The sequence below is a fragment of the Protopterus annectens genome, chromosome 6.part0, assembly GCF_019279795.1.
Source record: "Protopterus annectens isolate FY-2018-M chromosome 6.part0, PAN1.0, whole genome shotgun sequence".
Classification (NCBI taxonomy): Eukaryota; Metazoa; Chordata; order Ceratodontiformes; family Protopteridae; genus Protopterus; species Protopterus annectens.
This window is the reverse complement of record NC_056737.1, coordinates 1,929,298,109-1,929,310,293: the sequence shown is the minus strand read 5'-3', so window position 1 is coordinate 1,929,310,293 and position 12,185 is coordinate 1,929,298,109. Positions and strand designations below refer to the sequence as shown.

Sequence of the window (12,185 nt, the reverse complement as noted above, 5' to 3'; positions counted from 1 at the left end):
CATGCACTTGGTTAACACCTTGGGGGCTGTGGTGAGACCAAAGGGCAGCACTCTGAACTGGAAATGACTGACTCCTAGCTGAAAGCAGAGAAACCTGCTGGAGAGTTTGTCCATTTTTATGTGGTAATACGTGTCTTGAAGGTCTATAGAGCACATCCAATTATTTTCTTCTAGAATTGCGCATCTTCCATCCACAATCCTGTCACTGTTTAAACCCTGTAGTGCGTTTTGGTTCATCAGCTATGTTGACGAAAGGAAGGACAGGAGTCAACTGGCAAAAACACTATCATACAACACTTGCACAAAAACTACCAACTATGGTAGAAAGAAAGAACAAGGACTGGTAAAGAAAAGAAAATACCAACTATGGTAAGAAAGAGAGAGCTACATGATGAGGTAGAGAAGGAAAAGGAGGGGCTACTAATGACGATATAGACAATACCATAAGGTATGGGGAAAAAAAAAACTCACTCAGAAAAAAGCAGGGTAATGACTAAATATAATTGAAATATATAAATATAATGCGTTGAAAGGATATGAAAAAAACTTGCAAATATAAAGAAATTTTACTTACCTGCGAGAGTCTTGCGACAAGAGCGGCAAACGAGATCTGGAGTAATATGGTCTTGAAGCTCAAGAGTTTTTGGCTGGTGCGAGCTGTATAACGGCCAAGCTGGTTCCAAGGAGTACCCAAAGGTCAAGGAAGAATGAAGATTGACAACATCAGATCTAACAGTACCATTTGACAGGTTAAAAAGAGGCTGTCAAGTGTGCACATCCAAGGCAGTTTATGCATTAGTTTCAGTCTGGGGGTAAACAACCAAAGCCCATCAAAAATAGCCTTTGTCACTGATAATGGAGAACACTGAACCTTGTGTAACCACAACACTCACTATTCTTGATCTGCACTTACAAGCAGTCCAGTGTTATCCATTATCACTGGTCAACAGACCTCCCCATGTATTGTGTTTTAACTATGTGTAATAATGCCCCAATAAGGTAAGTGCTTTAAATTTCATGTTTAAGATTTACTGAGACACTTAAAATGTTTTCCTGTAGAAGGGTCCAAATGACCACCTGAAGTGCTAACTGTTGACCATTTTGTTTTTAGTGTACCACAGTTTTAAATTTCTTGCACATGTTGAAAAATGTGTCAAAAAGCACACTGCTCTTAAAGAGTATCCCACAGGTCTTACTTTATATGACATGACTATAATATATTTAAAAGCAGAGTTCATATTTCACCTGCATACTGTTATCTATTTTTGCTTACGCTTACTGGGATAAAAATTATGCTACCCTTTTTACAGCTATTATGTGACAAAATGAAAAGGTTAGGACACCACTCCTTCACAACAGATTACTGAGATAAGGATAACTACATCTGCTCTGAAATTGAGAGATTTGAGTTTTCTAGTGCGAATACGGAGGAATCTACCATACTGCTTTCTACCTTTACCTAAAGAATGATTAACCTATAACAATGTTCACCCTTTACTTTCCAAAATCTCAATTGTATATTCAAGCTATAACCAAACAACCAAAAAATGAAGAAACATTCCCCTTGGCAAGACCATGTTTTGGACTAGCTGTTGGAGAAAAGCCTTCAAGCATCTTTTGCCTACTGGAACTAACAATCTATAGATATGTGAAATGAGAAGATCTTGACTGGATTTTAAACAAGTTAAAGGATTAACTTTTTTAGAATATAAATGTAACTAATTCAGTGGCAATGGCTGACAAACAAAAAACTGCAACCTGAACAAATGAATCAACAAACTTGGAATATATATTGATCTAAAAATGGTGTAAGGTGCAGTAAGTTCCACTTATTTGTAAGAATACATGATTGTAGAAATAACTGCCTTAGTGGAATATGGGGTAGTAGTGTCCTGCTGCTCTTTCCCTGGCAGTCTGTCAAAGCTCTAAACTCCACCCACTGCCTGTCTGTGAAGGACCTGACAGGACTAGGGCAGCCCTTCACACTCTCAGACAGGATCCTTTCAGTTTTCTAGAGTCCAACAGGAAGAGCAGATGGAAACACAAACTTTGTGAACACCTTCTGTTCCAAACCACTCTCACTCACACAACATAAAAGGCTGCTGAACAAAAGCAACTCCAGCAACCAGCTATATACACCCAACAAAAGGGGTGTGGAGGGTGGGAGGGTACTGCCGGTACGGCAGTGTGTGTTATATGAACATCTACTGTTACAGCTAAGTGGAACTTACGCCATTGTACTATGTTCAACAAACACACTGCCCTACTGGAATATGGCTTGAGTCCCAAACCTTACCCAACCTAGGAAGAGGAACGATAAAGGTCCAGGAGCCTCTTTCCAATATGCCAGTGGAGAAAAAGGCCCTGGTAGAAGGTGCCGTTACTTTGCCTGGATTTGCCTTGCCACTGTGAATATAATAAAAACAATACCAAAGGACAACCAAAGTGCAATTGATTGCTTAGAGATAGGTTGGCCCTTAACCCAATAAAAGGAAATGAAACATTTTTCGGCCTTCCTAAAGGGGCTTTGTTCTGTCAATGTAGTACCCGAGCTGCCTATGCATATTCAAGGTATGAAATATCCTCTCTCCCTTATTCTTGGGTTTGGACAGAAGAGAGGAAGATTAACACACTGATTGAGAATATATTCTGAGACCACTTTTTGCATGGAAGGAGGAGTAGTGCGCAACGCAAAGCTGTCCCCTATGGAAAATCAGGTAAGGCTGTCCCACCATGACAGCATGCAGCTCAGAAACTCACCTTGCAGACTTTAGAGTAATAAACAAACAGTTTTCCATGTTAAGAACTTGAGATCAGGGTGAGCTGTCAGTTTAATAGGAGGTAAGGTCAATTTTTCAAGACTATAATTTGGGTTCCATGAAGGAGGAGTTTGCTTGCGAGGAGGTCTCATATGCAATACTCCTTTCATGAACTATTTTACCAAAAGAGAAGAAAGAGTAAGATCCACTGGCAGACAAGAAGAGATGGTTACTAAATGTACTTTAATGGATGCATACAATAAGCCAGTTTGAAGTAGGTCACACAGATATTTCAAGACCAGAGGAATATTAACCTCAATAGACCCTACGTTTCCATTTAGACATCACTTAGAAAACTTCATCCATTTGTAAACATAAATTTTCTAGTAGCAGATTTTCTGGCCTCCTTTAACACCTGCTGCACATCCTCATGAAACAAGTGCATAAATGGAGTCAAGATTAAATCATCCAGGCTGTCAATTGAAACTTCTCTAAATGTGGCTGCACCAGTCACCCCTGAGTCTGTGTGAGCAGGTCCAGACTATGAGGAAGTCTGTGGTGATTGCCCTTGGCCAATACCATTAACAGGGAGAACCAAGTTTGTGCTACAGCTTCAGCAAGTCAAGGAATTTGTATAACTACTTCTTTATTTTAATGCTGCCTGCTGCATTTCTTCAGTTTCGAGTCATGTACTCTCTGTGCCCAGACCAGGTTTAACTTACTCACATGGCTGCTATTACCTAGCATTCCTGTCACAGTAGTAATTAGGCACATTCACAGTAACAAGCTAGCCAGTCTGTCTAGGAGTTGAGACACATCTATGTCATGTTGTTATCTGATTTCATGTATAAGAGGTGTAAACATTTCAGTTTTCTTATTTTTGGGGTGGGTGATTCATCTCCTAGTTTGTTACTGGTCTTTGCATTTCACAAGCCTTTGTCCCACTGTCTGATCATTGTTTTGCAAAATGGCAAGCACACTGTGTCACAAAGGATGTAAAATCAAAATTTATCCTAGCAATTAAAAATGAAGGCATATCATTTTATAGCTTGCTTGGGGGAAGAAGTGACATCAGTGTAGTAGACTGGCATAGCATGACTCTTTCCATTCACCCCTTCTACATCACAGCTAGGTCCTCAAACATCTGTTGTGCAGTCCCCCTTCTCTGTTGTCCATTGCACGTCTGCAGATATTATGGTACACCCATACACACTTAATAAAGCTGTATAACACTGATTTTCTATAGAACCTCATTAGGCATCACAGTCTGAATGTGTTATACTAGGGTAGGATATGCTTTAGTGTCATTCCACTGGATTCTCTACTCCCTACCCCATCTATATCTGGGAGGTACTATGGGCTTCTTGAGACAGTGGTCGCCTTTGGTGCAAATATTCTGATACACTGCCTTATCTCCTGCGGGAGCTGGTTCCATGTCTATACTTGCTTGTAGTTCAGATCCTTGTACTATCATTACATGGTTCACAGTTGTCAGAGCATAATAGCGTGAGGTGACAGTTGCTCATATTCTGCTGTTTGTTCACACAGGAACAAGAGTGTAATGCTCAATCTGCAGTATGTAACTGGTGATCCAATCTCACAACACCCCAGATATACAAGGAAGACAATTATTTCATTGTGTCAGTAAGCACTGTTTCTCTCAGGTGCAGTGGTAGTCTTAGACTAATAATAAAATAACATAGTGCAGGCCACAAGACCTGAAAGAAACAAAAAAGCACATGTTACATGCATTTGTGTACTTGAGCTATCAGTTACAAGCAAAGGTTGCCAGATATTTGTGACATGAGTTTGAGTGTTTTGAGGACTCATAGTGGCTCTCTGTCTCTGAATGCATTATTCACCCAGCACAGCTTTAAAGTACTGACTGTTTTGTTCATGCATTTCATAGACTGTCTCCAAACTTAGCAATCCTAATTTTTAAGATTTCCTCATTTTTCCCTCCATTATTCTCATCATCTAGTACAACTTTTGAAGTTCCGGCTAGATCTGTTGGCAATGAGGGACAAAGCAATGACTATGACCCAAGTGGCCTGAGTCTGAATAGCAGCTTTGTTTCCTGGAGCTTACATGAGGAAAGGGAGGGGTGAATCAGCTTTGCCAGCTCACCTCTCTTTAAGGAGGAGAGTGGGCAGGATGTCTATCCCGGTGCTCATTCCTGCTGTAGATTCCTCTGTGGAGACTGGAGATCCAAGTAGGAGTGGTGGCTTCAAGAGGGTGGACAGGGCTGTCTTGAGGGGTTAAATCACCCTCTTAAATGAATGACATACCCTTGTTAGCTCCCACTTCATGCCAAACACAGGGGAGGTTACAAGCACGTGCAGAGTAGTTACAGTCTTAAACCTACAAATCTCTACAAACCCCTCTGCTGCTCAGCTCTTGGCTCCTGGCCAAACAAATACACTGTATTAGGCAGTGGAGAGAGAACAACTTGAGGGTTACTAAGGCAGAGAGGCAAAAAAGAAAACAAAAACAGCTAAACAAACCCCTTGAAGGTCCACCCACGGAGTCTTAACAAGAACTGTCTGTATTTACAGTAAATCATCTTAACCTTCATCGAGAATTATCAAACTGTGGTTGTTGCCCATAAAGATTCTCTTCCAACACTGAAACTATAATCTCAAGAATTCAACTTAACAAAAACAAATCAATAAACATAGTATGTAGTTATATTCCTCCAGGCAATAACATTAACACCTTAGAAACCACACTCCAATGGTTATCTTCAAACCACCCCCAGGAAACAATAGTACTTGGAGACTTTAACATTCATTGGACAACTTGTTCAGCACACATCCCAACCACCCATATTAACTTACATGGTTTCTCACAAACTATTACAACCCCCACCAGAATTAACAAATCTAACAAAAAGGAAAGCATTATAAACTGGATCTTAATAAATAACAAACGCCAGCTCTACAAAGCAGGCACCCTACCTGAGGATATGAGCGACCACCTCCTAACCTACATAATTAGAAAAAGAGACAACATGTCCCTCCACACCACCTTTAAAACCCTCAGGTACACAAAGAACTTTAACCTAAATAGTTTCCAATCTGATCTAGGCCTATGTAAATGGGCCAATCTTAAAATTCTACACCTTGACCAAGCAGTTTCAGAATTCAACACTACATTCCTAGCCATCTTAGAAAAGTATGCTCCCACATGCAGAATCAGAACCAAAAACAAAATAGCACCATGGCTAACCAATACTACAAGACAAAAAATTACTAACAGAAATAGAGCATGGTCCTCATGGAAAGCTACCAAATCCCCACAAGCCCACTTAACATACAAGCAGGCAAGAAATGAAGCTAAAAGATCTACACTATTAGATAAGCAAAACTACTTTTGCAATTTACAGCAAAAGCACCAAAATCAGCCTCAAAAATTCTGATCAGGTCTGACTAAGCTGCTCAACCCAGGTAAATCTTCTACCCCAACCCCCTCCATCTACCATACATTTACCCTTTGATTCAGTAGCTAATACCTTTAACACTTTTTTCACTGAAACCGTCAAGTCCTTAGCCAATAATCTATCTCCCTCCTTTCCATCTACCATCCCTCCTACTCATACATACCCCCCACCCTTAAAATTTGAGCCTATCCCCACTGACTATATCAAATCTTTACTCAAGAAATTAAAACCTACCACCCTTGCAGCTGACCTACTTCCCGCAGAATTCCTACAAAAAGCTGCTAAAGAAATAGCTTACCCTATCTCCATCTTAATCAATCGTACAATCCAAGAATCCTACATCCCCTCCATTTGGAAAATCGCTCACATTCTTCCACTTCATAAAGGAGGTAACTCCACAGAACTCTCTAACTACAGACCTATCGCAATACTATCTCCCCTAACCAAAATAATGGAAAAATGCATACAGAAGCAACTATTAGCCCACCTTACTCACCATTCTCTCCTAACCTCATCCCAGCATGGTTTCAGACCAGCCCACAGTACAACCACTGCCCTTCTCTCCTTCTCTCACACAATAAATCACAACCGTAATCAAAACATGCTCTCCTCTGCCCTCTTCCTCGATCTATCAAAAGCATTCAACATGGTAAATCACAACTTACTCTTAGAATCTCTAAAATCACTGTCCATAGATAACCCAGTATGTAAATGGTTCCACTCATACCTGAAAGATCGACAACAAGCTGTCTTGTGGAAAGATAAACTATGCCCCCTTCTACCTGTCACTCTTGGGGTACGCCAAGGTTCTATTCTGGGTCTCCTTCTTTTCTCTATATTCATCAATGATCTGCCCAAAGTCATACCACAGGCAACTACCATACGGTACGCAGATGATTCTACTCTAATCTGCACTGCCTCTACTCCCACAGAATTACAATTCATAACTCAGACTACCTTCAACAAAGTAGAGAACTGGCTTAAAAATAGTCTTCTCTTATTGAACCCAAACAAAACTAAACTACTACTTTTCTCCCCCACCCATAAGCTAACACCACCAATAATTACAGTATCTTCAAACAATGGCACCATAATCTCTCCTGAACCAAACACTAAACTACTAGGTATAATTATTGACAACAATCTGAATTATAATGCCCATATAGACAAAACCATATAAACAGTAAATAAAAAAATAGGCTCCATGTACAGGATAAAGAAATTTCTAACCCCAACTGCCAGAACAGCAATAGCCCGCACATATCTTCTATCTTCTCTTCTATATGCCTCACCCATCCTCACTAATCTATCTAAAGCAAACCTCAACAAAATCACCAGCTGCTATAACAATATAGCTAGATTTGCCACAGGCTCCACATACAGAACCCACCATTGTCATAATCTTCACAAATTAGGCTGGCTAGAACTTCCCAATCAAATATTTTATAACCAACTCATAGCTGTATATAAAATCCTCTACCAACCTACCAGTACCCCTAGTCTATCTAAACTTACAACCCCCTATAACAACCTAACATCCCTACGCTCATCCAGCAGAGTGCTAGTACAAACAACCAAAGCCTACAACTCAGCTGGAGATTCATTGTTTTCCAACTCTGCTGGTAAAAAATGGAACTCCCTGCCTCCAGAAGTAACCACTAATAGCTCCTTCCCTCAATTCAAAATTTCCCTAAAAACACACATGCACAGAGTCTGGCTATGTCCATGCCTAAATCCCAACTAACTATATAAAGTAGACTGAGATAATCAAACTATACTCATGCTCATATCTTAACCCTGACTAACCTAAAAACACACCAATAAACATTTTAGACCAAACTTAGCTCTCAATTGTGGTTTCCCTTTTCTCCTTCTTAGATGACTACTCTGCCTCACACTATTTATAATTTCCTCCAATCTATACTACCATCTCTATTTCTTCTTCATCACTCTCTAACTGAAAATTCTTATCCTTCAGACACACCTCTCTAAAACTGGTTTTCCCTGTATATTTACTGCCTAAGCGATAATGTTTTTATCTCCTATTTATAACTAATATATATCTTTTGTCCTTGCCCAACTGTTAAACCTTATAGAGATCCTTGTAACCTGCATTTTTTAAGTAGTATAAATAGATTCATTGTTAAATTTTAGATATGCTATTACCTAAATTTTTATTGTTACTAAATTTTTCATAACTTGGAGCTTTTCTGCCCGGGCCTCCGCTGTAAATGGATATATATCCAGTCGGACTTTTCCCGGTTAACAAATGTAAAATAAAATAAAATAAATAAAAAGCAATTAATTCAATGAAGGAGGTTAGAAACAACATTAAGCTTTGAGGCACAGAGATAGGATGCAGAGAGGTGGCAGGTAACAGACATTTCAAAAAGAACCACAACATGATTATTTGAAGTATAATTCAAGTACTAGACTTAAAAAGGCCCTTGTGGTCGTTAGCCTAGTACAAACCTATGAAACTATGAGGTTGGAGTGCTAAGTACAAAACTGCCCAAAACAGTAGTAAGGAATGCTGGACTGGCTCACAAAAAGTCCCAAAATATGACAAAGGTCTGTTATAGGTGTCCAAAGAATGCATGTTATATTTACGCTAAATTTTAGGGAATTAATAAAGGCTGACTAAAAATCTGAATACAGATTTTAAGGTTTGGCCGTTGTGTTGTACCGCCAACCAATATCCTATCACAGATGTATAACAATGTGAAAACTCAGCTGGCCTCCAGTCTCTGATAATGGATGCTACAGTGTCAAGAGTACAATTCCATGCTTTTATGAAACTATGGATGAAAGCATTAATGTAACAGTTACCTGGAAACTGCAGAAGTGAGAAGACAAATGTTTGTAAACTGTATCGCTTCTGTGCAGACACAACATGGCTTGTATCTTACACTGCAGGATGATGTCAAAATACAATTTCCAAGATATTCTTAACAAAATAAAAAAAAAAAAAAAGAAGGTGTTTCATGCAATACATCAAAAGTTTAAGATATGCTTTTGAGTTCTATATGAGAGGCCAACAAAATGTTTATAAAACAAATGAGACAAAAGACCAGGAAAACATTCACACCTTCTCAAATGTCAGCAATACCAGTGAAAAGTTAGCGTGGCTACTGGCCATATTTTGTTGCTGTATTCCCCTCCATTGCACTTCTTTTAGTTTAAGTACTGGTTTTGTCCCTGATGAGTGGTGCACACAACAGTGCTAATTCCCCTCAATACGGGTGGCATTACAACTGACCTGGATAATTACAGACCCGTTAGCCTTACAAGCCTAATCTGCAAACCCAGGGAATGTATTCCATCTTCATGAACTGTAATACCAAGAATCTTGCTAGACTTGGCACTCAATAGTTTAGTTTTGTGAGGAGTAGATTCTGTCTAAGGAATATGATAAAGTTCTTCAAAAGGGTTATGAAGGCTGTAATTGGCGTCCATCCAATGCATGTGGCATATCTTGATCAATTTAAAATGTTTGACAGCATTCCTCATGCTAGCATCATACAAAAGCTAAATGCTTTACAAATTACCCATGTGTGGCATAACGGACAGCAAACTGGTTGAAAGACAGAACTCACACAGTATGAACTGCAGGTGCCTCATTAGAAAGTTTGACACCGCTAGTCACTTTCACTCAGGCCTAGGCACTAGGGCCTTGCATTTTTTGGTATTTACTTCTCAAATCTCCAAGCAGACAGCCAAGACCTCTGGCTAACACAGCTTGCAGACAACTGCAAAGTGGGTGTTGTTAAGTCACCACCCTATGACATCAAAACCCTAGTAAACTCTTGGTGTACTAAAACTGGGCTCAAACTAAATGTTATGAAGTATAAACTAAGCATATCAAACAATTAGAAAGACCCTAAGGTTCCTAACTAAAAAAATACAGGACTAAATAGAAGCTGGGAAGCAACAGCCCTTTATTTGGCACCTTAAAGACATTATAGGGGAGATCTGGGTCTTGTTTACCACACCTTTAAAGACTCAGTAGTCCTGGACCTACTGTTCTCCACAAGTCTAATATCTCCACCAATACTAGAGCCAGGTATCTAAACCTTCACCAACAGATACATAAAATGCAGTGTAGGAACAGGTTTATAATCCAGCATCTCTCAAACCTCTGAAATAAACTTCCCTTACATGTTAAGCAGAGTGACTCACTATTTTCCTTTAAACATAAAACTAGATGACTGGAATGGTATCCACACATTTATTCCAGGACTAACTGCTATGGCACTCTTGGAGAAAGGAGGTGCTGCTTGAGGGAGGGTACCTTTAAGGTGAGAATATGGCCTTGGAATATCTATGAATCTATTTTGATATTAGCTGTACTATTCATTGCAATAATGCTCCAGAACATATCAGCTTATTTTAATAGTTAAAATGACAAGTTTACTAAGCCCATTTCTTACCAGCTCACACTAGCATAGTTTCAAGCATCATGCACAAAACAGGGTTCCATTTTCTTCCAAGAAGCACTGATGCTCTTCAGAGACTTAGCTTGATGGGAGATGTATAATGAGTCATGTGACAAGGTTGTGTTTCCGAGTGAGAAAACCTCCACATCCCATACAGAGAAGCAAATATTGACCTGTATTACAGCAACACTGTCCTGTGTAATTAGTACAAACACCCATTCTCCAGCTGTTAATCATCCCACAGAAGTTCACGCCCCAGTAGTACCACAGCATTCCTTTCCTGCTGAACATGTGCCAATTCAATTTTTTAATTTAATTTCTGAAAGCCTTTTGGGTTTCTAATACCATGACGGGAATGGGCCCCATTCTTAAGTCAAAGTATGATTAAAGTTCATGAAATTAGTATTCTGTCAATCTTTGATGTTAGCCAGAAGTGCTCTTCACAGCACCCGCAATGTGTCCAGTACTGACTCCTTCTGTAATTCATACAGAGTTACATGTATTGGTAATATATCCAAGAATAATTGTAAATTCTTTTTATAAGACTCATTGCTCCTACTACTATTGGAACTGTCTGGGTATCCTACTTCCACACTGTCCTCATTTTTGCCTGCAAATCCTGCAATTTTATGACTTTGTCTCTCTCCATATGTAAGACACTGTAGTCACTGGGTGCAACAATTTCAGTGATCAGTGCTACTTTTGTCTTCTTTTCATGGACTACTATATATGCTTTTCTCATCTGTTTTTTTGAACTACTGTTAATGGGTAATGCCATGTGATAAAAAATTCATCATTTTCCATAATGCTTTGTGGCTGGTTTCCAACATTTTTCAGCTACTTCAGTATTATGTTTGCACAATACCCAATGCAACAGTCTTGCTACATTATTATGACTTTCAGTATCCAGTCCTTCTGCCATTAGTACATCACAACCAGCAACAAGATGTGCAACTGTTTCTAATTTTGTTTTACAAAACCTACATTTGTCAGTTTCTCCCACATGTTTAATGGACTTTGTAAACCGACATGTACATAGTCCACTATCTTGGGCTACCAATATTAACCTTTCGTATTTTGGTTTAAATTCACCTCTCCTTAACCATTCCTGCTTTCGAACCTGATCAACATGAGGTTGTTCCAAGAGTTTTTTATACTTACAAATATATTTATGCATTTTCCACATTTCTTGCCTTCTTATCTGATCTTTCACCTTATATTCTTTTTTTTTTGTTTTCTGGCACATTCAGTTGCTGCCTGATTTTTATCTACTTCTGGCTTGATTTCCATTCCCGTTTGACACAGATAGGCTTCAGCTAAACTATATGCTTCTGCTAAACTCACCTGTGTGTTTGGTCATATGGTACTTCAGTTGGTTAACCCATTTGCACTTGTAGCCACACTCTGGACAGAGGTACTTTCTCTCCTCTTGGTGGATTCGCATGTGATACTAGAAGAAACATTTAAAAAAAGAAACAATTCAGAATTTTTTTAGTGGCATTAATATTTCATTCAATGCTCAACAGCAACTAAATTCCATAAAACAATAGA

The 12,185-nt window shown here is 39.1% G+C and overlaps 1 protein-coding gene across 1 annotated transcript in view; it reads right to left on the bottom strand.

The window, feature by feature from the left end:
* Positions 1-12,185, bottom strand: part of ZNF142 (zinc finger protein 142) — a 597,391-nt gene that overhangs the window by 142,778 nt on the left and 442,428 nt on the right. The window contains exon 5 of the mRNA XM_044075236.1: positions 11,979-12,084. Coding sequence (XP_043931171.1) covers positions 11,979-12,084 — 106 coding nt within the window. The remainder of the gene's footprint in view (positions 1-11,978; positions 12,085-12,185) is intronic.